Source organism: Simochromis diagramma, unplaced genomic scaffold, assembly GCF_900408965.1.
Source record: "Simochromis diagramma unplaced genomic scaffold, fSimDia1.1 OVJJ01000216.1, whole genome shotgun sequence".
NCBI classification, from domain to species: Eukaryota; Metazoa; Chordata; class Actinopteri; order Cichliformes; family Cichlidae; genus Simochromis; species Simochromis diagramma.
In genome coordinates this window covers 4,424,093-4,449,478 of record NW_024386883.1, presented here as the reverse complement: position 1 = coordinate 4,449,478, position 25,386 = coordinate 4,424,093, and the positions used below count along the sequence as shown (strand labels likewise).

Below are 25,386 nucleotides of genomic sequence, written 5' to 3'. Positions count from 1 at the left end.
TTGTTTGGGTTTGTGTGTCCCCTTGGAATCATTCTTGTTAAAATGATATGAGTCTGACTCTTGTTAGTTAGTCCTGACAAAAGGAGAAGTGACTGAAGCACATGCTACTGCAAATGTATGCTTTGCACCAGGTTCTTTTTACCACAAAGCTTCAATAATACACGAATGAGTCACTGTCTCTATGCGACTTCCTGTAAAGATAGGCCATCCTGTCTCGCAGTTTCTGCCCCATTCTTTAACCTCAGTTGACATTCTACTCTTTCTGCCTTTCCTGCATGCCTCAATCAGGCTCGATGGATACAGTCTGATTCGTCGTAATGAGTTTGGGGACCTCAAAAATGGCTGGAAATGCATTGGGAATAGTTTTCTGTCTTCTACTTCTTGCTTCTACTATTCAAGGTAATTCTGGATATCCACATGTTTTTGGGGGGTTATGATATACTGGCAAAGATTAATGTTTATCATTAGTTTTGAAATACGTTTTGGCTTCTGGTGTGACAAGCTGTGTTACTATAATCCTAAGCCTGCACCCCAGCAGACTGCAGTCTATTTTATCAACTTCAAAGTATAAGTGATTTTGTCTCCTGACTTTTGTCACTTCTAACACTATCTGATGTGTCTGACAGGGATCCAGGGTGTTGAGCTGTTCCATTATGAAAAGATGGAAGCTGTAGTGGGCCAGAATGTTTCCTTACCCTGCACTTTAATAAATGCTACTGATAACAAGATTGTCAGCATTGAATGGAGTAAGGAAACAAATAAAACTACAAAGCTGGGTTTGCACAGCCAATTTTATGGAATCCATCTATTCTGGCAAAATATTACCATCCAGATTGAGAAAAACGGTACAGATGTCCTGGGTTCCCATCTAAAACTTTCTGATGTGAAGAAATCGGATGAAGGCATCTATGTTTGTGACATGGCCACCTTTCCTGCTGGATCCAAAAAGGTTAAAACACAGCTAATAATCAAAGGTAAGAGAACCTAGTACGCACAAAGCCATATCTAAGTACCTAAACCAGACTTTGTAGACCACCCTGGATTTAATATTTAAATAGAAATACACAACATCTTTCTATCTAATGCTGTATTGCATATATTTCACATTACTTGAGGTTGCATCAGAGCACTCAGTCTCTGCCAATCTCAGCAGCTATTTACCGCTCAGCAAATCCAAGTAAGAACGAAAAGAACACATCTAGGAGCTCTGCTAAAAGACACAGTTTTCTTTTTCATATTACTTGTCTCATAACACACGACACAATACACTCTTTTGTTCAGCTGAAGGGATGTTGTGATCACAACACTGGCAGAAGACATATTACAAAATGTGCTTTTCACATCAGTCAGTCGGTTGCTTTTTTTTTTACGTTTTTTGTGTGATCAACAAATCTAATTAATCTCATGCTTTCCTCAATAGATGACATTAAAATAACGTGTGATGTGAATGGCACTGTTGAAGTCCAAAATGGAGAAAATGTGACAATTCGCTGCACATCATTTCCAAACGCAAAGTACAGATGGACCAAGGTAAAGGAAACTTGGAATTTGAAACTGAATTTAACTCTGACTTCTTTTCAAAATAAAAGTTTTTTATGTGCTACATAATCATGCTTTGCCCCAGAATGATGAAGTGTTGTCAGAGACTGAATCTCTGGAGCTCTGGTGGGTGACTGATGCTAATGCAGGGATTTATACACTGACTGTCAACACAGGAAGCAAAGAGTTTGTGGTCACAGTGCTAACGACAACCACAAGTTTGAAGACAGGTGAGCGTCTTCAGTTCATTGCTGCTGTTTGCCTCTTTGTGTCATATTCAATTTCATCATTTCCCGAGGGCTGGATTAGCAATCTAGTAGAGGGCCCAAGAGACTGAATGACTTAATAAACTGCACTGGACCAGAAAGCTGATACTTGAACTTTTGTTATTATACTGTAGCTCACTCAATTTTAATTTTTAATTAGCTGAAGGGAAGGCGAGAGATTCAAAGGATTGTGATGCTGCCAGCCATGTTATGAGAATGTGGAAGGAACTAGGAATAAATTGGGAACTACTAAAACTAAAAAGAAAAAGAAACTCAATTATTTGCTTTAAATCGGTTGTCCATTGGGATTTGAAGGAATACTGAAATACACCCAGCTAAAACATAATTCAAAAGTTTAAATTTCAATACAACCAAGCAGCATGTGGTCTGCCTGCCACCACTGGTTAAATAGTTTGATGGAGTGCTGTGAGCCGGCTGTGCTCAGTTAGGAAAATAATCCCCAGTTGTCTACTTTTTCATCCTTTGTAGACGCTTCTCATGAGAATTTGAATACGTGACAAAAAAATACAAACAGTAGCCACACAGACGTCACAACTTACTTCCCGTTCTTTCATTCTATGTTTCAAACCACAATTACAAACACACAAACACAACGCACTGCACACTATAACAGTAGCTCAACACCAGCTATGAATCGTGATATGGGGTAAGAGCACAGTCTGTTGGTCAGATTGGAGTAGTACAGCAAATGTAGAACTGAAAACGTCGAAATAGGTCACAATTTCCTGTAGCTCTGAACTAAATTTAATAGAAATGTACATTATCAAACTATGGCATCTCAGTTGTGTCTCATTGGACATCAAACCTCTCTGGGTATATACATCAGGGTAGGCACGGTAGCATTAAAATTGACACTCAGAAGAGAAACTGTCCTAATTAAAAAGAAACACCTGTACATTGTACTATTGATATTGCAAATTCATGCCCACACCGTTACCTCATAAATCTGTGCCCAAGGCTCCAAACTCTAGATACTTGAAATATTTTAGTTGTATTGATTATGCATATTCTCCCGAATGCCAACATGAGCCGTGTTTTAATGATGTATTACTCTTCATTGGGTAATTTAAAGTTTTCGTCAACTATTATTATAATCCCTACTCTTTATGCAGGTTCAATAAATAGCTTTACATTTGGGAAATACATTGAACACACAGCTCTATATCTCATATTAAATACGAGGCTCTGACCGTAAAGTTTGAGTGTTGGCGAGCAAGCAATTAAGTTTATTTCCCAATAGATTGAAGTATGTTGTAAACAGCAATGCAAGCTAGCATGATTCTAATGTGATGGACAGACTACAGATTTCTACAATATGAAGACACAACCAATCTGCACAGTACATTCTGATAACAGGATTATTTCTTCTTTCACTGTCTTGACAGTGTCACCACAGGGTTTGACTGAATCAGCAGGCATCAGCCTTACAACATCACCAACCCCCGAGCTTTCAACCCACACAGATCGGACCACCTTCATTGCTACAAATGCTCCAAACACCACAAATGTTACAATCACAGCTGATGAGCACATAACCTCTTTTACAAATTCTACACACATCTCTGTCACAGCATCCCCTACCACACACTCTCACACCCAAGATTTGCTCAATACGACTGTCCAGAGGACAACAGAATCAGGCTATCCTAGCACAATGTTGACCTCAACGCAAGAATCGGCCAGTGATGAGACGAGGAATGAGACTGAGGTACATACAGAGCAACCAGAGGGCATTTCCTCAGCAACGCCAGAAGAATACAGCACCACAGGAAACATTTTTAAAAGTCCTGAAACACCTTCATCTGGAGATAAATATGGAGAAAATGAAAATAAGGGTAAAGTTTTAAAACCGCAGTATTTTACTTTATTTACATCTAAACATGTATTGGTACGATGTGAGAATTTTTTTATACATTGCCAGTCTGCCTCTAGCTCGTTAGTGATGCTATTAGACCATTTGGTGCATTTTCTTTGGGAACTACCAACAAAGTGAGCACTTCGGTTTGTGAATATCAAGGCAAGGTCACAGTGTTGGGAAAAAAAAAATTGCTTGTAAACAGGCAAACAGCAGATATAAATGCTCAAAAGGCAAAACCTGAAAAGCCAGAGATTCTTTGCTTTCACCATCTGCATCTTCATCATATATTGCTCAGCCTCCGGCTAGAGGCCTTTCCCAGGTAGAAAACTCATTAAGAGGAGCATCTACTTCTAGGGATGCTGCATGACAAACTGAGGGGGAGGATTGTAAGACACACTTCTCTGCCTCGAAGCAGAAAGTTTCTGCGTTGTAGCTTTACATTTATTATCAGTATTTGTTGAAGTTTTGCTCGGTTTCACCAGAGCAAGACAATCAATATGTTAGAAACTGCAGCTGTTGCTGTACAAATAATCACATTTTCCCTTCTCACAATCTGCTTCTTAGATACCGCACCGATTCATCTGTTGTTGGTGGTAATCATTGTTCCGGTGCTGGTATTGATCGCCGTGGCTGGCTTTCTTTTTAGAAGACAAGTTATAAAAACCAGGTAAAACCCTTACTATCTATTCATTCAACCGTCCTCCACACCTGCACAGGGTCGTGCACTGGGTGACCCTCAATGACCTCAAAAATATTGATATCTGTCAAATTTTCCAGTAGACACACATGACCTACAATACATACCTCCACATTCAATTCAATTCAATTTTATTTATATAGCGCCAAATCACAACAAAAGTTGCCTCAATGCTTTCTGGTTTCAACTAACTGTCTAACAATGCCACAAGTCAATATTTGCACTCTGACTCTGTCTTTGTAGGCTGGATTCGCCGCCTTCGTTCAAACCCCCTCCACCTCCAGTGAAGTATACAGCAATAAGACACAGCGAGACTCTGACAGACTCTTTTCCCATTTCAAGGTGCAACTCTTTAACAGAGACTCAAATATGAATGAGTCAAATTTTTGTCCTCTCTTGGTCATGTTGAGAGTTACAGAATGAGGTTATTTTTACTCATTACAAACCAGTCACAGGAAATTTTCCAAATGTGGCTCTGTGTATATACTTTGTGAGTTTTTTTGGGGGGGGTTGTTTGTTTGTTTTTGTATAAAATGCACCCAAATATATCAATAGCTGAAAATGAATGCATATTAAAGTTCATTAAACTGACTTTTAAACCGTGTTTGTGTTATTTACTTTTCTCTTGTGACATTGTTTCAAATATTGTACTGCTTATTCCATATACTACCAATTCATACACAGTGACAGAACTTTATATGGTGTACTTTCTATAGTTTCTTTATATCTTTCAAAGGAATGCTGCTTCTGCTGTAATACTTCATTCATTAGTCTGATGAGGCATTTCCTGCCCAGAAACCCAAGGATTTTCTTTAATTTAGCTCAGTATGTTTAGTTAATGCAACAATGTTACAAATGTCTTAATATCAAAGACCCCTGTTGTCCACAGGTACCGCAGAGCGACAATCATGATCACAAAGCAGGGCTAAAACCACAAACCACATGGGCTTAATGGCTAAAAGAAACATAGCAACCACTTGATGAAAGAAAATATGAATCAGTACGGGTTTCATAAACATTAACAAGTCAAGTTCTCTGATGTTTTTTTAAATATATTTTTTAATCCTTTGAGTTAATGAATTGCTAAGTTTTAATGAGCAATTTAAATGGATACTGCTTGTATTTATTTAGCCATCGACATTTGTGTTTATCTGCCCTGCAGACACTCACGTATGTAGATGTTCTGGGAAACTTTTCACAACTGCATTTTTTTTTCTTATTTTCCAACCACAACAGCTAAACCACAAAGCGCTACGTCTATGCAAGATTTAAATTCTTGATATATACATAGCATACGTAACAATGCCCCCTGCATACAGCTGACAGAACACTATAAGTAAATGTGAGCTTATTGTTCAAGACCACATTGTGGTTTTCACCATTTTTCGACTCTTTATTTCTTTTTTCTTTTTATTTTATTTTTTAACTCTAACGTTGAGAGCAGACCAGTCTGTGTGAAATTCTCTGCTTTCTTATTGTAGATAGTTTTTTACTGTATTTGTTTATAACTGTGACGAACAATATTAAAGTTGCTATCGTTTCTAAACAGTTGTCATGTTTATATTATAATACAGCGATCTATATGAAATTATTCTGTATCCCACTGTAGTGTTGAGACTGCGTGCCTCAGAATGAGGTTACCTCGCTTCCTGTTTGTAACTGAAGAACATTCAGTTTTCAAAGTACCGTGATACCAGCGAGGTAACAGAGGGAGGGTAAAAATAGACTACAGTGTTGCACATCTCACTGATTAAACAACGTGATGCCCTGTAACCTGAGAGCAGTCGTATCAGACAGAGAACACGTTTTCTTCAAGACGGCTGGAATATGGGTAGGATATGAAGACCTTTTAGAAATTTTTAAGTTATACATATCTGTTATATCTCTATATATATATATATATATATATATATATATATATATATATATATATAATATGTATATTTCACAACATTATTCATATCTCACATACGTCGTATATCGCTAAGTATAATTCTGTATAATTTGCTATTTTCCAAAATACTAGAAAAATATTTTTCTAGTTATGTTATGATTATGGCAGGACAAAAGATAAAAGTCAAAACTCCAGGCTGTCTGAGTTAGTAATCATGTCTGTGTATATATGTATGTAATCGTATGGTTCTTTGTCTACAGTAGTTAAGCATGTTGTGCTTGTGGGAACATGGCAAAAGCATTTTATGTAAATTTGTCAATAATTTCTAGTTGTGAACAAAACTGAGAGGGAAAGATTACTTTTGAAAAGCAAACCTACGACGCTTCGCTTGTAGAAACACTCGAAGCTGTATACGCTAATAACTTTAAAGTAGCCATATCAGGCTTTAAAGTATGCAAGGTCGTAGTTTTCTTAAAAATTCTCCTCTTCACCATCAGTGATTGGATTTGTCCAACAATGTTAAAGCATCTAATTGTTTTTAGAAAACATGCTAGAATCATTTCTTTTTCTCTTTGATACTGTGATGCATAGAAAGGGGGTTGTAATATTAATGACAGCGAAAGCAAATAAATAGGTTTGAAATATGAACACTGAGTTCTAAAATGTGTCATTTTTCAATATTAGTGGTCATTTTGTTTTTGTCTCTTAGTAGATATGCTACTCGTAGCCGTGGCGCTGCTATCTGTGGCCCTGTCGATCTCTTTATGCCTCAATGTGATCTTTTGCATCAAGCGAAGAACTATTTTGTGCAGAGGTAAGGTGATATGTAATCTAAATGTATTCACAGTTATTTCTAACGCACTCTTTACTTTCTGTAAATTTGCAACATATTTTATTCACACAGAAAAAAATGGATCCTGCTGCCCCCACACTTCTGAAGAAGAAACGTATGTTTTTTAATATATATTTGTTTATTTATTTATTTTGTTGGCAATGTATTATTTAGTCCAATAGACAACACTTGATTGTAAGTAACAGTAATAGATACTGGAGTATTTTCATTTTATTTTTTGATAAAATTACAATATGCAAATAGCATCACATTGTTTAAACAAACTATCCAAATGTTCTTTCATATTTTGAAGCCTGTCACACAATGAAGGGCATTATTTTCATGACCTTAATCATCAAGAGCAGAGGGAAAATCCCCACAATCATCATGAGCAACAGGAAAATCCAATCTATGGCAACATCAGCACAGAGAGAAGAAGTGAGTGTGTCTGCTTTCTGACTCGTTTCGAGAAAAACAAGACAAAATCAGTGCGTTAGCATTAAGAAACACTTGTATACCTTAATGTATAACTGTGTATGGTTTGCTGATATATACAAAAACATTTTTGGCAAAAACAAACATGGAAAACATGTTTTAATATGGACTAAAACTTAATGGATTAACATGTGCAAATTTGTCTTAATTGCCCCCAATTGTTGACTTATAATTTAGTTGTCTTGTTATTAGCATTCCGTCCGAATGTTTAACCCTGTAAGACCCAACCCATCAAAAAATAACCAGAAAATTCTGATTTTTTGGAACTGAGATGTTTATTAGCCCTTATAACAAAATCCACAATTTTTTTTTCGCTATATCATGTTGTGTATGATCATGTTGACGAGGTCTCAGAAACTCATGTATCAAATATGATACAAAGGGCATTATAGTGTTAATAAGAGAAAACATTATTTGTGTTTTACTTCAGGTTCTGCAGAGGGTTGCTATGAGATGATGACCATGCAACGCACAAGAGAAAGTAAGAAGGTAAGTGCTGTTCATAAGTTTATTCAAATCTATCTGCAAGTGTATTTTAGTGTATTAACATATTTCTATTACATGATCCAGTAAAGACTTTGAAATGCCCTAATAAGACTCTCATAAATTAATAAAAAGCTCATTTAACTCCATCTTTATTTACAGAATTTATATTAACTGCATAACTCACAGGTTCTTTGAAGTTCCTTTGAGTTGTTACATACAGCATTCTGCACACTAATGTATGTGAATGGCACTTGTAACTTGTGTATATAGTTCTTCTGTCATTCTTACACTTCTTTCATTGATTACTTTACTTGCTGATGATGTGACTTGTGAAATATATGTTAGTCTTGTAAAATTAGCGCGTCGACTGATAGCGTTTAAAAATGTGAAAGGATGACACATTATGCTTCTGTGTCGGCGCTACTCAATTAAAGAAAAAATATCGAAATAATTACTGCTTGACACAGTTAGTCGCTTACTTTTAAAACGCTCATTTGTTGAGCGCTTGTGATTGTTGAATTTGAACAAAGACTATTCATCATCTTGGCTAAATCTGTTACTGCCTGATGCTTTTAAGAGTGTACTGCTCTGAAGTAAAGAGGCGCGCCAAAATTATTACAAAAGACAAGAACAAAATTGCGAAATGGAATGCAGCGCAATAAACATTTTACCTTATTTCCATAACTGAAGATACAATTGTAACCAAAAATAACTGATTAGTTGCCGTGCCCTCCTTCTACTTTCTATTTTTTGTGATGGTAGGAATTCATTTTACTTGTTTTTCACTTTGTCCTACTGCACACGGTTCGCAGTTATGATTTTGACCAAAATCGACACTAAGTTCCGTTACATCGTTTCTTTTACAACCATTTTATAACCATTAAGGAGACTAAGATAGATATTATGACATAAAATGGACTTCAACTGTCAGTATTTCACACAGTATAATAATGTTCTGCACTGACTATACTCAAGAAGTCAGCTCAATCTAAAACTAAATACTTACATTTTGTGCAAAAATACAACAGTCAAATCAGTTGAACTGATGCTTACAGAAGTGCTTTCAAAACGGAAGGCAACTGACACCAGAGACTCTTTGTGGTCAATAAAGCTGTGAACCAATGAACACAATTAAGCCTGAAGCCTTCTAAAAATAAACTCGACAAACTCAAATACATGAGAACATACACAGGAGCCACTAAATAGGATGCAGAAACCAGTGCAGAGTGAAGCAAAACCTGAAATCAATTTTACAATCAATCTATTTTTGTCTGTGTTGTCTGAAACCAGCCTTTCCAGAATGACCTGAATTATGCCTCACTGGACCTGAAGACTGCAAAGAAACGAAAGAAGAAGCATCGCCATCAGCATAGCCAGTCACAGGGACGAAATCATTTCCCCGAACAGCTGTCAGTCCACCACACACCTCCTCCGAATACATTCTTGGAGGTGGATGCAGACATGGATTCTCATCTTCCGTCCAGAGACACCAGCACCATGGTTTCACACAGCAGCATCTACCTCAACAGTCAACAAATAGCTCAACAGACGGAGGAAATGGAAAGAGAAAAGAATCTGACGCTGGAGAGGAATGTTGGTTGGAATAGTATGCGAAGGCGCGAGGATGGAGGAAATCAAGAGAGTGAAGAAATGAAAGATGAACAAGAGTGTAACAATGGGAGTTTATGTGAACAGCTTTCAGAAGTAGAAACCTTTCAGAGCTGCACAGATCCTTTCATTGGTAGCTTTAGCCAGGATGGTCACCAGCACGGTTAAACAAACATATCAAGTTTTACTGTTTCAAACTGTTTTGAACTGAAATCTATATCACCTGAAAAAGACTTTTTGGTTTTTATTTTATTTTATGTGCAAAAAACAAACTACTGTCTATTACTACAGCTGTAAAATGAAACTACATCATCTAAAATATTCAAACTGCTTGCAGGGTTGAGCAATTTCCTCTCTGAGGCAGACAAGATGAGGTCTCCTCATTGAGCAACAGAGGAAGAAAAGTGTACCTTTCATGCAGAGGGTGTAATAAATGTAAATAAAGCTAAAAGGAAACTCTTTGCGTGACATTTAGATGTCAAGGCCCATGTGGAAAATTTTCAGTTTATTGCAAAAGATGAGGAAAACACCAAATCATCACAGGCCATGGAAGAACTCTCACTGTTTTGATGTCTCATCATCATATATTACCAGATGTCTCATAGAAAGGTGTGAAGAAATTATTTCTTACATTTGTTTTCCACGATGTGGGCGCTGGCTATGTGCTGAGAGGGAATGTTTCACTGAAAAACTCGACATGCCTCAGCATATGTGAAACCGCCTCTCGGTAATGCTAAGGGTGAAGATAACATTAACGTGACGATAACGTTTAAAAAAAAGAGAAGTAAAAACAAAAAAGGGGGGGAAGCTTTAAGTGGGACATAAGTGATGATATTTTGTTTTCCCTGTGGGCACCTTGCTTTGTTGTAAATGTCATGTAGGATTTCACACGTCATGGTTATGACAATGGTTGTTACTTTAATAATCTATTGCACATATGAGCTAATTTGCCATCTGCTTAAATGATTATTTCCCTCACTGTAATCCCTTGACAGGATAATTTACTGCCCGGCTATCTGCCGAGGGAATAGAGCTATGGAGTGAACTCAGCAGTCAGAAGCCTGCAGCCCACTCTTTGTTGACAGTTTTTCAATAGCTGACCATGGCCTACTTCCCCTCTATGGATTAAATTTTACCCTTGGGCATTTTGGATGCAACTCTTGCAGACATATGGGAATGTCACAAAAGAAACTTTTCACGGATAACAGGCACCGTTAGTAACTGTCATGTATGAGGACATAAAGGCAGTCATTTATACAGGATGTTTTCAAAATTATAAAGTCACGCTTCTATAAAGAATCAGTTGTAATTAGGAGCAGTTTATCATTTAAATATGGGTATTAATCTTATACTGTAGCCTATTAAGTTGATTTGCACTGGGCATTTCCTAAGTTACTCTATAAATAAGTATGAATTGACAACTTAGCTTTTAGATCTATCTTAATCGTGTAATTGAAAAAAGAGATAAAGCTTTTAATGTGTTTTGTAATCTAATATGACATGATGAGAAGCAAAAGGCAACACACTTATCTTTACATAGACAAAGGAAATTATACTGTTTTATACTATGCTCTTAGAGTAAACATACACATCAAGTACCAAAGTTTATGACTGGGTTACAGTAAAGTATTAAAGGGACATTGACAATGCAGGAAATCATTCAACTACGTAACGTCTTCATAATAATGATTTGAGTAATTAAATGATTATGCAGTCCACAAGAATGGCTCAGCCAAGCTGACGCCCATTTTGGGGACCCTGCAGAGAACCGTGCTTCACTGCTGAGTTTGATCAAGTGGTAAGAAAATTTCCTTGAGGCACATTTTCAAAGGTATTTATCTGCCTTTCAGCAAGGCTCAGCAAAAATCTGCAAATTGCATGATGTGGCTGTGAGAAGACAGAAAATACAAAAGAAGATTAATTTTTTAGTTAAAAAAATAAAATGAAAAAAATGTAAAGTAAAAAAAAAATTAATAGTAATTAAGATATGACATTGGCTTTCAAGCTCACAGTACAAATTTGTGGTTGCATAATCACAACCCCTTAACGCCTAGTATTTGATACATACAGTTTTTTTGTGACTTTTTAAACTGAAATGCCAGATGTAGCAAATACAATACAAATTAAACGCCATATATGGAAATTAAAATGTAAATAATTTATAAACAAATTTGTCAGATGGCTCAATAAACTCTCTATTTTCAAGAAATTTGAATTTTCTGCCGATTGTTTCACAGCTCAGGCTTTAAAGGATTAATTTCAGCCATGAAAAAGCAATGCAACAATTCTCTTTCAGCTTGTAGTCGGGCATGTGGTTTCTTTGTAAGATTGCTATCATTGTACAGTTTGCTTATGATGCCACATGTGACCTGCAGTAATTGGAACAGGTGTTATTTTTAAGTTGCTTATTTGTTTCATGTATGTGTGCGAAGAGAGCGAGAGGAGGGGGGATGAGATGAAACAAAGATTACATGACAGATATGAAATATAAAGTGGGTTACACTGCAGCTTGTGAATTGTGCATTAAATTTCTATAGTGCGTTTCGAACAACTGTTAAAGTAAGTGTGACATTCAATAGAATAGTTCAGTAGAGACAAACAGCTCACGATCCAAAGCACACCACTGAAGGTGACTGCGGGAAAGGTTAATGCTGGACATCTTAATACAGAAAAGGCAGCATTTGGTGATGTCCATGGGTTCTGGACATCAGGTAAATGTTGACATCCATCCAAGTATTAAAAACTAGTCATAATTTTTTTAATTATGTTAGCTTGTTCAATTACAAAATACTTTTGAGCCTCTGAAAATGGGGGATTGGGTATAAAAATGCATGCAATTTTAAAACAATTAACACAATACTTTTGTTAAAGCACTTACATTAAAGCTAAAAGTTCGCACCTCAATGTAATCACATCTTGATTGTTTGATTTAAAACCCACTGTGGTGATGGACAGAGGCAACATTACTAAAAGAAGTACTTTGTTCAAAAACCTATGGACTTAACTGTAAGTGGGTTTTCTAATCTGTCCCACCTCCTTGTAAAACTGCTATTAGTCATCTAAATTTATTTGGCAATGGTTACAACGGACAAAGGTTGCGATCATGGATAATCAATATTATTATGAACGCGGGTTTTTTTATCTTTAATAATAATTTTGCTACTCAGACAGTTACAGGTTGAGGCCAAGTATACTGTTTTCAAAGAACATAACCTTACTCTCCTTACAACCTTACATAACCTGAAGATATACTCAGATTGTAGCATTTCAACCTCCTAATACACAAATTATGCTAAAATTCTAACATTTGTAACTACTGCCATATGTAATTGATAACAATCTAGGATATTATTTTCAGTACATAAAGTACTTACCAGCAGATACAGTTGCACAAAGGAGTAGCAACCAGAGACCTTAAAAGAAAGAAACAAATTGAAGGGTCAGTATTTTTATGTAATAAGTGCCGCTGGAGATTTATTTTTGATTTGTTCTTTTTAAAGGATGTTACTATAGTATAGTATAGTATAGTATAAATACTATATTTTTAAGTAGTGATTACTCACAAGTACTAATTTAAGTAATGAGTGCCAACCACTAGTTCTCTAGAGAGAAAAACTAAATTGTAGCAAAGTGGTTTGTTCTATACTGAGGCAGTGAAGGGTCATATTATCCACTTGCGGTCTACCTGTAGAGACTGTCTAGCTTCTCGGCTGACAGGAAGCTCGCTACGGTACAACAACTCATTTCTGTTATTAAGTTTAAATAGCGTAGTTTGGTTACGACCTTGGTTACCTGCACGAACCTGAATAAACCATAAACTTAGGTCTTCCACCTTTCAGACGGCAACCCAATGCTACTATGCTAGTAAAATACAGTAGCAAACAGGCAGAGAGATGATGGTAGATAGTTTACACGAAATATAAGAATGTATAACAAAAATTTAAAAAAATAAAATAAAAACATCATGTTATCTTTCACTTTTTTCTAACCAGCCGGAAATGGAAACTTTTTTTTCACAGACTACGTAGTGAAGCCTCTGATGGGCGGAGACGATCTTTGTAACCAACATGGCAGCGTGCATGTGAATGTCATGCAGTTGTTACGAATTATTCAGGTGCGCTTATTTCAAATGCGAATATTCCGTTGTTAAAGCCTATATGTGACTTATATCTTGTCGATTTGTACCGTCACCCAACCCAGACAATCTAAAAGTGGGATCATTTGTTCAGTACCGCAGCTGATCACCGCTCATGCTAACATATTAGCTTAGAAGTAGACAAATTTCCATGATGGATCCTGACCAACAGCTGAGAAACGTAAGTCACTTTAAGTCACTGCTTTATAACCCAATCAGCAACACGGCTGGATGATGAGTGTGAGTGTATGTTTTTCAGCTGCGGGATTTTCTTCTGGTTTACAACCGAATGACTGAAATCTGCTTCCAGCGATGCAGCAGCAACTTCAACTACAGAAACCTCACAATGGACGAGGTAGGAAAAGCGAAGATCACAGTTACTGTGTCGGCTACGTGGTGGTATTGTTTGATTGCCGTGTTCTGCGTCTCAACACGATTTCTTTCAAGTGTTTTTTCTGTCGGCTGTTCCATTTAGGGGTCGCCACAGCGGATCGTCTGCCTTCATCTCACTTTACCCCTAGCATCGTCCTCTGTCACATCAACCTTTCCCCTCCTCCACTATATCCATGAATTTTCTCTGTGGTCAATGGATTTTCCTCTTTTCTTCCTGCCTACTGTCTCAACCGTCAACAAACTTTGTCCAATATATCACCTATCTCTCCTATGCACGTCCAAACCTTCTCTACCTTACCTCTCTAACTTCGTCTCCAAATTGCCAAATCTAAGCTCTTTAATATACTCATCTCTAAATCTGTCCATCCTGGTCATGCTGCTTTATTGTATTTACAAACACATTTGATGTTGTGTAACATCTTTGACAGAGAGGACTTTGCCTGTGACCCTACTCTGTGAAAGAGAAACTTTGTAGCATTCATAGGCCCTTACTGAATTTAACCTGCAATAAAGAAGCCAGTTTTATGTTGCAGCTTGAATATTTTCAGTTCAGTCAAACCACTAAAAATAGTCCCAGCCAGGATGTGGATAACACATTTGCCTACTAATGCATATATACTGTGTGATCACAATATACTGTAGTTTTCTGCTTTCTACCTCTGACTGCTGTTTGCCTTCCAGGAGCGCTGTGTGGACAACTGTGCAGGGAAGCTCATTCGATCTAACCATCGTTTAATGGGCACCTATGTGCAGCTGATGCCTCGGATGGTCCAGCGGCGGATGGAGGAGCTGGAGAGCAAAGCTGCAGAGAATGCCAAGGAAGAGGCAGCATCTGGAGCTGCTGGGACTGAAATTTCAGCAACACATCATGCTCCCAACACCTCATCTCCACTTCCAGCTGAGCTGGATGCGTCTGTGTCTTCAGAACTCAAATTATCAGCTGCCACACCGCTCACTCCCACAAATGAAACGCTAAATGCTCCAGTGCTTGATAAAGCTGGCATTGGACCTTCATATACAGGAGGATTTTCTCAGCCTTCAGTAGCTGGTGGCCAGATTGATTCTGCCAGCTCTGCGGCACTGTTTACGTCATCTAACTCTACATACTTATCAGAAGATGCATCTAAATCAGAGAGCCTATCAGGACAAAAAGAGTCTAATAAATAGGGTATAGTTGATATCTTGTGACCAAATGAAACCAAATGTCAGCATTTTTTTTCCTTTTCCTTAGTCAGCAATAGATGAATCTAAAGTCAATTAATGACCATGAAAGGCATTACATGTTACAGGTTTGGCACAGTTATCGATCAAGAGCGTTATATGAATCATTTTGATCAAAAGGCATGAGGAGGAATGTCATTCATGATAGGAATTTCAATTGTGCAGGAATTTTATGGTGACTTCTTACACAGTAGGGAAAAAATTGTAAAAGGCTAACATTAAAAGGCTACCCATAAAAGGTGATGTTGTTTGCTAATGAGAGTTGTTTGACAGCATGTGTGTGTTTGTGTGTATCTGTACCTACAATTCAATTTTATTTATATAGTGCCAATTCATAACAAGAGTCGCCTCAAAGCTCTTTATATTGTAAGGTAAGTACCCGAAACTATTAGAAAGAACCACCAACAATCACGTGATCTCCTAAAAACAAGCGCTGGGTGACAGTTGGAAGGGAAAACTCTCTTTTAAAAGGAAGAAACCTCCAGCAGGATTATGCTCAGGGAGTAGCAGCTATCTGCCATGACCCATTTGGGATGAGGGGAAAGAGAAGAGAACAAAGAGAGATGGGACAAAGGACACACTACAGGAGAAAGAGTCAGAGTTTGGTTGTTACTCATGATTAAATGCAGTTGTGTATATACACACAGGGAGTGAAAGAGACTGAATAAAATAAAAAAAAAAGCAGGGGATTTCAACAATAAATGCATGATTCTAAATCAAAGCACAATCGTACACCTGGTATAAAGACCAATCTGGTGTTTACCCAGATGTGCTTAGCCAAGACAGATGTTTTTTGGAATTGCACAGTTTAACAGTACAGCGTGTAGTATATAGTGTAAGTTATAAAATGGTAGGATGACCCTCCCTGAAAAATGACAGCTTTTAAAATATAACAGTGACAGAACGTTACTTTTATGGTTTGAAAACATTAAAGGCCATCCCGCCTTCATCCTGTTCAGGTGTCTGAACACAGTCGGGGGAACGCCACGTGCTCTGGCTTGTGTAGCTCTGAAGGCAGTTCACAACCTTTGTCACATATCATCATCTTCCCCTCCTCCCCATCATTTCCTGTGTTTGCACAATCTGTGTTGCACACCCTCTAAATCCAGAAGGAGAGCCGCAATAAACAGCCAGCAACTGTGCGTTCTTATGGCTGTGAATGAAGACGTTTAGTTCCAGTTATTGATGTTGTTTGGAGAAAATGTTTTTTGCCGCAATATTTCACCGCCCTGCTGCTGCAGAGAGGGAGCCAATGAGATTTACATTCCTTGTCAATAACAAGCTAGTTAAAACAGATGAGGGGATTTCACGTTGCCATAGGGAGTTATTTGTCCTAAAAACACTAAGTAACTGAAGAACATAAATCTTGCTGTTTTGTTATTTTTCAAGTTATAAATTGGCAAAAAAAAAGAAAAGAAATCTATGTAAGAACAACCAAGTTTATGAAACTATGACACTTAATAGTTTTAATTTGTATACATATATAATCCTGTTGTGATGCATTAAAATGCTATGAAAAGTCATAATTAGCCAACATTAATTACTGGTTTATTCTTTATTCTTCAACACAGTTTGAACTCTCTTAGATAAGTTTTCTTGTAATTTCTTTAAGTAGTCTTCAGTTCTTTAGGCTTTTTGAAGGACATTCAAAGCTCTTCTTTGGCTGTTGGGTGCCTTTGATTCCATTCTCTGTCAACATGATCTCACACTGCTTCCCAATGTTGAGGTCCGACCTCTGGGGAGGCCAATCCATGACTGATAGTGTGGCCTTTTCACCCGTGTTTCTTTCAGATACTGTTAATCTGCTGTAGATAGTTTTTTAGTCCTGCCACCTGCCATCACCAGTAGGCGGTAGGTGAAGTGACTTGCCCAAGGACAGAACGACCAAAACAGACAGAGCTGGGGATCGAACCGGCAACCTTCTGGTTACAAGATGAGCTTCAGCAGACCTCAGAACATCTAAATACCCCGCTTGCTTTTGCATGGTTGCGTTGCCTCCAGCAGGGAGCGCTGGTGCTTCGGTGTCCCGGGATATGGTTGCCAGTAGCGGACACCTCCTCGAACTTCTCTCCAGCAGTAGCCCACATCAGCTCTGAGGAGCGGGGCGTGGACTCGGAGCGACCATTCCCTGCTCTTAAATTTGAGGAGACGGCAGACTTTCGCGGGGGGAAAAAGAAACCAACAAGAAATCGATCGCTCACCAGCTGGTAAAAGGTTTGAAAACTTTTTTTCTATACAGTTCATACTTTTCCTAAACATACAACAAACCCGAGAAGCTTCGTTGTTGACTGAACTTGAACATTTTTTTTTACAGTAGTTTTCAAAGTGATCCAATAGGCCAGCCCATCCAACGGAGGCAGATGAAGCCAAGAGGAAACGTGGGGGCTTTATATTCTGCTGGCTTCTGGATATTTTTGCAGCAAAAATAGTGAATTTAACATTTTGATCATTTTTAAGGCCCCCACGGACCTTAAAACCAGTCAGCCATCAGAATAGCGCTGATAGCAATCTAGATTCAAAAGTGAGTGATGTCTGATAATGTGCTGGAAGGTGTGCAAAGCTTTTAAGTGTGAGGGGGTGAACCCCTATTAAAACCTCTTACAGGCTCTGTGATCCTGAGCTTAAACCAGGCGGAACCTGCAGCATACCCATGGATGACATCTTCACACAGTGCAGAGAAGGCAACTCTGTGGCTGTTCGTCTGTGGCTGGACAACACGGAGAATGACCTCAACCTGGGGTAAGCAGATAACTGTGCACACTCATTCAAACAGACAAGGCTTTGAAGAGGACTGCTGCTGGACTTTCTGCTGAATCCAGCTGTGATGTTGAAGCCTGTGCAACGAGACCTGGACTTTTAAAGAATTTGTATTAAAAGCAAATGATTCTTTGGTGTTTTTGTGTGCTGGTGTGCATTAGAAAAAGGTGATCTTTGGCGCGTTGGAGCTGGTCACATAGTTTCCATATTGTTCTCGCTCTGCAACTCCACGTACTGCTGAGCATCACTAAGCTGCAGTCTGTACTTTCCCCCCCTTCTTCTTATGAGGTCATTTCCAAAAACTGCATATGGGTAATTCAGAGGAGGTTTCACAGTAACTTACGTGACTCGGAGAGCTTAAGATTTGCCCCTCTAGAAGTGTGTTGTGTTTAAAAAAACAGCTACTTTTAAAGAAGCCACACTTTGGGATTAAAAGTGAAATCCAAACTATTACTGCCAGATGATTTTATATTAATCAAAGGGTGCAGCCCCGTCAACATCTGCCCTTTCCAAAAATCTCTTTCCTCGAAAGGAGCAAGAAGACCTCACTGCTAAAGACCTCAGTTATCTCATTCTTTGGTCAGGCCATATATGTGCAGTTTGTTGACGTTGCCTCTGAGGGCTGCAGAGCTTCTAGCCAACCACGCAGCAGCCAAGACCATTTCCTCTGTTTCAGCTCCATACAGGGCCAAGCCCTCGCCGACAGAGCTACCCAGACAGCTCTCTGCAGTCCCGCATAAACATTTGAGAGGCCACTCATTATGCTGGAGGCCTCCTTTTTGGCTCTTACTCTGAGGAAGCTCAGCTATGCGGTCAGGCCTGTTTTTACCTTTAGAATATCTAATAATGTGCAATTAAAGCGTCATGTGTCGGCAGGGGAAATGTGCTACATGTTAGTGGAATTCCTTTACCTCTACATCTGGTACAAAAGGAAAGGGAACTTAGAAACAAACATTTTACCAAACAAACAAAAAAGCTGTTTCAGATCAGCCCCCTGGAAACGTGTGACATAAAGAGACATGAGGAGAAAGAGAGAGAGAATGTGTAGCTCAGGATTCCACTGTGTTTTTTCCACCCTGTCATTCCTGAGTTTTTTTCTCTCTCTTCTGTTACTTTTTATAGCCCAAAGGGCTGGTTAGACTGCACTGTCTGTCCACACAGTGCTGGATCAGAACAGACAGAATGTGCCTAACTGGCATTTCACTTAAGTGTTAACCTAGTTCTGCAGCTACTTCCTACGGGGCTGTACAAGCTCTCTTAGGGTTTATTGTTAAATAGAGTGAAGAGGTTGTGGCTTTGCAACGAGCTGCGAGAATCCCCAGCAGCTGCCTTGGGGTCAGGTAAAGCAAAACGGGTGAAAGAGGGCCAAGTCACATGGAGGTGATATCCTGGGCTCCTCGCAGGCTGCTAGAGTGCAGTGCTGCGAGTGTTTGTGCCTTTACATATGTTAGTAGCTATTCCAGCTTGCACTGGCATTTTTATCACATGCCAGTCATCAGAGGAGTCACCAGAGGAGTATAGGCTGCAGGAAAAGTGCAGTAGCATGTGCTTAAGTCTAAATAAAGATTAGCAGTTGGTGTGTGTGTGTGTCTGCGTGTGAGAACCTGGGTGTCTCCGTGTCATAGAGGAAGCCACACATGTACAATTTTGTCAGAGGCCGCCAGCATCCTCCTACATGCAGTTCAGCGAAACAAGAATGTCATCACCTCACAGTGACACACACTTCATCAAATGAATATATACTTGTCAGACTTTATAAAGTAAGTTTACAGTAAAAGTATGTCTTCTTTGCTTCCCGTACTGTGCTTGCCCTGTGGCTTAGTGATGACCACGGCTTCAGCCCTCTCCACTGGGCGTGCAGGGAAGGGAAGAACGGCGTTGTCGACATGCTCATCATGCGAGGTGCCCGCATAAATGTGATGAACCGTGGCGACGATACGCCGCTGCATCTCGCCGCAAGTCATGGACACAGAGACATCGTGGCCAAGGTAAACACAGCGCTTTATACAATACACTTTATATATTCACGTAGGCACTTTTTTTCTAGAGCTGAGTGCTTGCTATCTGACATTCACACACATTTACATACCGATCAACTCAGAACGACTGAACTGCCAACCTTCCAGTTAGCAGATGACCTGCTCTCCTGAACCAAAGCCACCCAGATACAGATACAGTGTTGTTAATCAGTGGGTCTGTGTATGTGTTTTATTTTTTTTTTAGGTGGGTCAAATCTTATTTATCATTATGCCCTTTTGTTTTTTAATGGCAGCTGATCCAGTGCAAAGCCGACCCCAACACAGTCAATGAGCACGGGAACACCCCGCTCCACTACGCCTGCTTCTGGGGCCAGGATGAAGTGGCCGAGGTGCAGTACTTTACTATATACCCATACACAGATGCTCTCTCTTTACTTTAGCATTATCTCTTTGCTCCCTCTTCTGGTCAGAGATGGTCACTGCAGTCTTTTTCTGTGAAGCTCTTCAGTATCTAATCTGTGCACATTACATTGTTTGACCACTTTTTCTTTTAGGACCTGGTGGCCAGTGGTGCCCAGGTGTGTATATGCAATAGGTATGGACAAACACCTTTGGACAAAGCCAAGCCTCACCTAAGACAGCTGCTACAAGGTGCTACAGGGGACTATTTTTGGATATTTTAACAGACAAACAGGGTTTTTTGAAAAGGAAATAATTATGCATTCTTAATTTTTGTTGTTTTCTTTTTAGAAAAGGCAGAGAAAATGGGCCAGAGTCTGATCAAAGTTCCATACAAGGAAACTTTCTGGAAGGGCACCATGCGGACACGACCCCGTGAGTAGCATTTATTCCACACTCTAGGGGCCAATCATCATATCAAAGCAGAATGTTTGCAATAATAGCGATGTTTTTGACCTTATAGGTAATGGCACCCTCAACAAGCAGGCTGGTATCGATTATAAGCAACTCTCGCTGCTGGCAAAGATCAATGAAAACCAGTCTGGAGAGGTTAGCTGCACTCTGTTTTTATTGCTGCGTGCCAGTCTTTTTCAGCTCCCCGGCTGTTTAACACCATGCGCTCTGTTTGTAGTTATGGCAGGGTCGGTGGCAAGGGGACGAAATTGTAGTAAAAGTGCTACAAGTGAGAGACTGGACTACCAGGAAGAGCAGAGACTTCAACGAGGAACATCCTAAACTGAGGTGATTCAAATAACCGTACTGTAGGAATGAGAAAGGTTATAGTGGTGGGTCTGGGGCAGCAGTGTTTCTTGTGGTATCCGCACAATGAATCGGTATTCCATTGCATTGACTGTATATGAAAGATGGATCTAGCCATTGTTACAGCACACACTGGTTTGTGGAGTTACATTTCGACTCTTATGACCTTTGCCATAATTCTTGAGCCAGAACTGACCATATTTGGACAATTGTATTATGAATTTGGGTGGGTAAACGGCACAAGGAGTCATCATATTTATCATAAAGCTAAATATTCCAGGAGGCACTAACACTGCATGTATCATACAGTTCAGTGACTTAGTTTGGTGGTGTTAAATTCACACTGTATCTTGTCCCTAATAATGCATAATTTTAAGCTTTAAGCTTTAAATGAGCTAGTTTAAATTAAAAAAAACTTATCCTGGGAATTTATCTTTATAATTTAATTCTTGAATTATGCTTGTTTCACCTCTGCAGATTGCTTTTCGTGTCATGGATCATGGGCAAGCATCACAGGGTCACATGCTGTCAGCCTGCGTGTTTATGTAAACTGAGGCAAATACATTTGGTGCTGCAGTTTCTTATCTTGAGTCGGCTTAGTGTCTGTTTGAGTTACATTGAATCAATTGGGATTTGGCCTGGTGGCCATGCACTGGTAAACACAGTCCTCGTGTAGAGTAGAGACGACCGCGATGAACCGCCGGTGACGTCTGTGGTCAAAGATTAGCTAGGATGTTGTGCAGGATTCTTATGCAATGGAGGAGAGGACCCTTTATTTTTGCTAAGTCGGGTTCTACAGCAAACATGAACCTCTTTTATAAGATGAAACCAGACCCTTCACAATGTGACTCAAGCCTTACTTTCTAATCCTGTTTTCTGTTATGAACTTATCGTGCAATAACCGTCGAACCGCGCAGAACGTGTTAAGACGGGTCCAGGCGGGCCCACAGAATGACTTCAGCATTCTGAAGCGTCCTCTGAATAGTATTAAATCACCTGAGCGAAACTGCATTCCCATCTCATCTACTTTTAATAAATTCTGTCATCCTCGGGATAAAATGACCAGAACAGAAGGTGAGAGAATCCTTTGAGCAGGCCAAATCAAAGAAACCTCACCAGGAAGGCTGAGTGCGCAGTAGGAACGTCCTGGCTGTGCTTGATGCAATCATCAAAGCGCTGGTTATGCGTGCGCCGAAGATTAGAGGCAACATAAGCTCTTTCATGTACTGCAAAAATAGGTGACAGTGAAATGCAAAAACACTGCTGCTGGGCTTAACTTTAAAGGTGACACAAATGGTGGGGTGGTTTCTCATGGATTTGCAAAGCATTCTCGTGATTCAGACCAAGCTTTGAGGCCATTTCTTCTCTGTTAGTCTCTTCTTATCCCAGACAGACCATCTTGAGCTTAGAATAAATAGCTATTTATTAAATAATATTTAGAAACACTTCACAATCTCTCTTTTTTTTCTGTTGTGGCTTGATAGGATTTTTTCTCACCCAAACATCCTACCTGTTCTTGGGGCCTGTCAGTCACCGCCATCCCCTCACCCTATAATCATTACCCACTACATGCCCTACGGATCCCTCTACAACATATTACACCAGGGCACCAGTAAGTCATTTGACAATGTGTGCATGCGTTAAAATGAAAAGGCTCAAATTTGTCTTTTGTCTCAGCCTGAAAGAGCTAAGACTGCAGCAGGTTTGCCACTGTGGATGACGCTGTGTGGCTTCATACATTATGGATAAAGAAACATATTTGTGCATGCGTCTTTCTCTCACTTATTTCTCTTATTTCTCTCACTCCCCCCCATCTCACTCACTTTAGATGTTGGTATCATGGCACTTAATTAAACCCCATATCCTACTTCTGCCTTCTGTTCCCTCAGCTCTCGTGGTCGACCAGAGCCAGGCAGTGAAGTTTGCACTGGACATTGCCAGTGGCATGGCTTTCCTCCACACCTTAGAACCAATGGTGTCGCGGCTTTACCTCAACAGTAAGCACATCATGGTGAGAGGCCTTTCTGCTGTCTTTTATTTCATTAGATATCTGCATGTTTATTATCAGATGTGATCACAAGATGTAATTCGTCTACAGATTGATGAGGACATGACCGCCAGGATAAGTATGGCAGATGCTAAGTTGTCCTTCCAGTGTCCTGGTCGTATGTACTCTCCAGCGTGGATGGCTCCTGAAGGTATTTATTCCCTTTTGTTTTTCTCCTCGCTCACTCACTGTTCCCCTAATTCCCTTCTGCTTCCTGCTCACTAAATGCCTCCTTCGACTTTATGAGTCTTTCAGCCAGGAGGAAACTGCGCTGTATAATTTAGTACCAATTAAGGAGCAGTCGTGCTGTTTTACCTGGTAAAGTTACATAATGAAGATCTAAGTTATAGTGCTTATGTTTATGGGTTTTTTTTTTCTTTCTTCAGCTTTGCAGAAGAAGCCCGAGGACATTAACAGAAGATCTGCAGACATGTGGAGTTTCGCTGTGTTATTGTGGGAGCTCGTTACCAGAGAAGTCCCCTTTGCTGATCTCTCACACATGGAGATAGGCATGAAAGTAAGTTGACACAGTATTTATCTGCCCATAGGCTTCAACATTACATTACAAACACGTGCAACTTTTCTACTTAACACCGCCCCAATATAAACAGGTGTCTCTCGAGGGTCTTCGGCCGACCATTCCCCCGGGGATTTCCCCTCACATCTGTAAGCTGATGAGGCTCTGCATGAATGAAGACCCAGCCAAGAGACCCAAGTTTGATATGATTGTTCCCATCTTGGAGAAAATGCAAGACAAGTGAATGCTTGTGCATCAGTTCACGCACTTCCTTTTTCATGTTTAATCACCAAACCACTCTATAGCATCACTTCCTTTATGTATCTGCCAAGCCACTGTAAATAATTCCAGGAACCACTTCAGCGACCCACAGTTCAGACACTAATATTGTATTGCTTTTCTTGTATAAGTTAAATTTGTAGTTAAATGTTCTTTTTGGCTAAGCAGCTCTTTTGTAATGACTGAGACTTGGTCACTGAAATGCTGGCAAGCTCTTTTTTTGATCCAGTGTGGATTTCATTCAGTGAAATATGTATAGAATCGATTCTTTTATGCACACCACTGACTGCCAATGCAATAAATGTTTTATATTTATGACAAATGCTTGTTCGTTTCATTTGAGACATCATTTTACTTTCATCACAGACTAAACATTGTCACATTTTCACTTCTTAAAAATCATTTTCGCTATTTGGATGGGGTTTTGTTTATGTCACTGGGATTTTCTGTCAATGATTGCTTCCGCTCTTTTGTCTCCAGAGGAAAATTCTTCAAATATTACACAATTCTTCACTTAAACTCGTGGAGAAAAAAACAGATTTTGGTGGTTAAAGGTCAAGGTAAGTGACTTTACAGCCATTTTTTGGTCTTAAGAATTCACACTCTGATTCTGACACTGACTGGTGTCTAAACACTATGATATTAAAGATCAGCTTCTCAAAAACCAAGATTGCAATATTTTAACTAAGACTAGATGTGATGAAAGCATTTTTCCAATTTGGAAAACTAACTAGAATAAAGTAGAAAATAAAAAGGAAATATTTTTAGTTTTAGTATTTGGCAGTTTATTTGAATGTGTTTGGTGAAACTTTGGATATGAGTCAACTGCTTTCAAAAGTTCCATGTTTTTACTGTAATACTAAATCTAACCTCTGCCATATCTGCCCTTCATACCGTAATAATTAAGAAGACAAACTAACACTAATACTTTTAAACAATAAAAACGAAACTAAAATGATCAAAACCCAATCTGGAAATTATGTGAAACTAAACCGAATTTAAAAAATCAGTAGAGTCATATCATACTAATATGATAACGATATTAGAAAAAAAAAAAATGCAATAACTGTCAGAGATATCACGGTGTACTTCAAAAATGTTTGACCTTATTCCATGTTTGGTTGGATTGGGAATCAGTCATCTT

At 39.1% G+C, this 25,386-nt stretch overlaps 4 protein-coding genes across 5 annotated transcripts; all 4 read left to right on the top strand.

The window, feature by feature from the left end:
- The first annotated feature begins 238 nt into the window (after positions 1–238).
- Positions 239–4,984, top strand: si:ch1073-15f19.2 (T-cell surface protein tactile). The gene is made up of 7 exons (XM_040033182.1): positions 239–399; positions 627–974; positions 1,421–1,530; positions 1,625–1,769; positions 3,212–3,661; positions 4,249–4,351; positions 4,625–4,984. Exons 1-7 carry the CDS (start codon positions 318–320, stop codon positions 4,752–4,754), a joined length of 1,368 nt encoding a protein of 455 aa, XP_039889116.1. The 5' UTR covers positions 239–317; the 3' UTR covers positions 4,755–4,984.
- A 976-nt stretch (positions 4,985–5,960) lies between these two features.
- Positions 5,961–12,203, top strand: LOC120734381. Of its 2 annotated transcripts, none has more exons than XM_040033184.1 (6): positions 5,961–6,212; positions 6,985–7,089; positions 7,180–7,222; positions 7,421–7,545; positions 8,033–8,091; positions 9,379–12,203. In XM_040033184.1, the coding sequence occupies exons 1-6, from the start codon at positions 6,209–6,211 to the stop codon at positions 9,862–9,864; spliced, it is 822 nt and encodes a 273-aa protein (XP_039889118.1). In that variant the 5' UTR covers positions 5,961–6,208; the 3' UTR covers positions 9,865–12,203. The 2 variants fall into 2 exon arrangements, with proteins under 2 accessions (XP_039889118.1, XP_039889119.1); XM_040033185.1 differs by having other exon boundaries at positions 5,962–6,212; positions 6,988–7,089.
- A 1,489-nt stretch (positions 12,204–13,692) lies between these two features.
- timm10b (translocase of inner mitochondrial membrane 10 homolog B (yeast)) lies at positions 13,693–15,688 on the top strand. Its single transcript, XM_040033186.1, has 4 exons — positions 13,693–13,810; positions 13,897–14,012; positions 14,091–14,186; positions 14,906–15,688. The coding sequence occupies exons 2-4, from the start codon at positions 13,983–13,985 to the stop codon at positions 15,389–15,391; spliced, it is 612 nt and encodes a 203-aa protein (XP_039889120.1). The 5' UTR covers positions 13,693–13,810; positions 13,897–13,982; the 3' UTR covers positions 15,392–15,688.
- A 1,834-nt stretch (positions 15,689–17,522) lies between these two features.
- ilk (integrin-linked kinase) lies at positions 17,523–24,564 on the top strand. The gene is made up of 13 exons (XM_040033179.1): positions 17,523–17,659; positions 18,050–18,184; positions 20,025–20,190; positions 20,475–20,570; positions 20,736–20,832; positions 20,932–21,015; positions 21,104–21,189; positions 21,272–21,381; positions 22,884–23,011; positions 23,289–23,410; positions 23,498–23,597; positions 23,833–23,963; positions 24,058–24,564. The coding sequence occupies exons 2-13, from the start codon at positions 18,096–18,098 to the stop codon at positions 24,205–24,207; spliced, it is 1,359 nt and encodes a 452-aa protein (XP_039889113.1). The 5' UTR covers positions 17,523–17,659; positions 18,050–18,095; the 3' UTR covers positions 24,208–24,564.
- Positions 24,565–25,386: the final 822 nt, after the last annotated feature.

What these genes read in the sequence shown, in the direction of transcription:
- ilk (XM_040033179.1), top strand. Translation starts at nt 18,096, where the DNA reads ATGGATGACATCTTCACACAGTGCAGAGAAGGCAACTCTGTGGCTGTT. An exon ending in CACCATGCGGACACGACCCC is followed by an intron (nt 21,016 to 21,103) that starts GTGAGTAGCATT and finishes TTGACCTTATAG; the next exon opens with GTAATGGCACCCTCAACAAG. An exon ending in ATGAAAACCAGTCTGGAGAG is followed by an intron (nt 21,190 to 21,271) that starts GTTAGCTGCACT and finishes CTCTGTTTGTAG; the next exon opens with TTATGGCAGGGTCGGTGGCA.
- si:ch1073-15f19.2 (XM_040033182.1), top strand. Translation starts at nt 318, where the DNA reads ATGAGTTTGGGGACCTCAAAAATGGCTGGAAATGCATTGGGAATAGTT. An exon ending in AACACAGCTAATAATCAAAG is followed by an intron (nt 975 to 1,420) that starts GTAAGAGAACCT and finishes TTTCCTCAATAG; the next exon opens with ATGACATTAAAATAACGTGT. An exon ending in AGACAAGTTATAAAAACCAG is followed by an intron (nt 4,352 to 4,624) that starts GTAAAACCCTTA and finishes CTGTCTTTGTAG; the next exon opens with GCTGGATTCGCCGCCTTCGT.
- LOC120734381 (XM_040033184.1), top strand. An exon ending in AAGAACTATTTTGTGCAGAG is followed by an intron (nt 7,090 to 7,179) that starts GTAAGGTGATAT and finishes TTATTCACACAG; the next exon opens with AAAAAAATGGATCCTGCTGC. An exon ending in GCACAAGAGAAAGTAAGAAG is followed by an intron (nt 8,092 to 9,378) that starts GTAAGTGCTGTT and finishes GTCTGAAACCAG; the next exon opens with CCTTTCCAGAATGACCTGAA.
- timm10b (XM_040033186.1), top strand. Translation starts at nt 13,983, where the DNA reads ATGATGGATCCTGACCAACAGCTGAGAAAC. An exon ending in CTGACCAACAGCTGAGAAAC is followed by an intron (nt 14,013 to 14,090) that starts GTAAGTCACTTT and finishes TATGTTTTTCAG; the next exon opens with CTGCGGGATTTTCTTCTGGT. An exon ending in GAAACCTCACAATGGACGAG is followed by an intron (nt 14,187 to 14,905) that starts GTAGGAAAAGCG and finishes TTTGCCTTCCAG; the next exon opens with GAGCGCTGTGTGGACAACTG.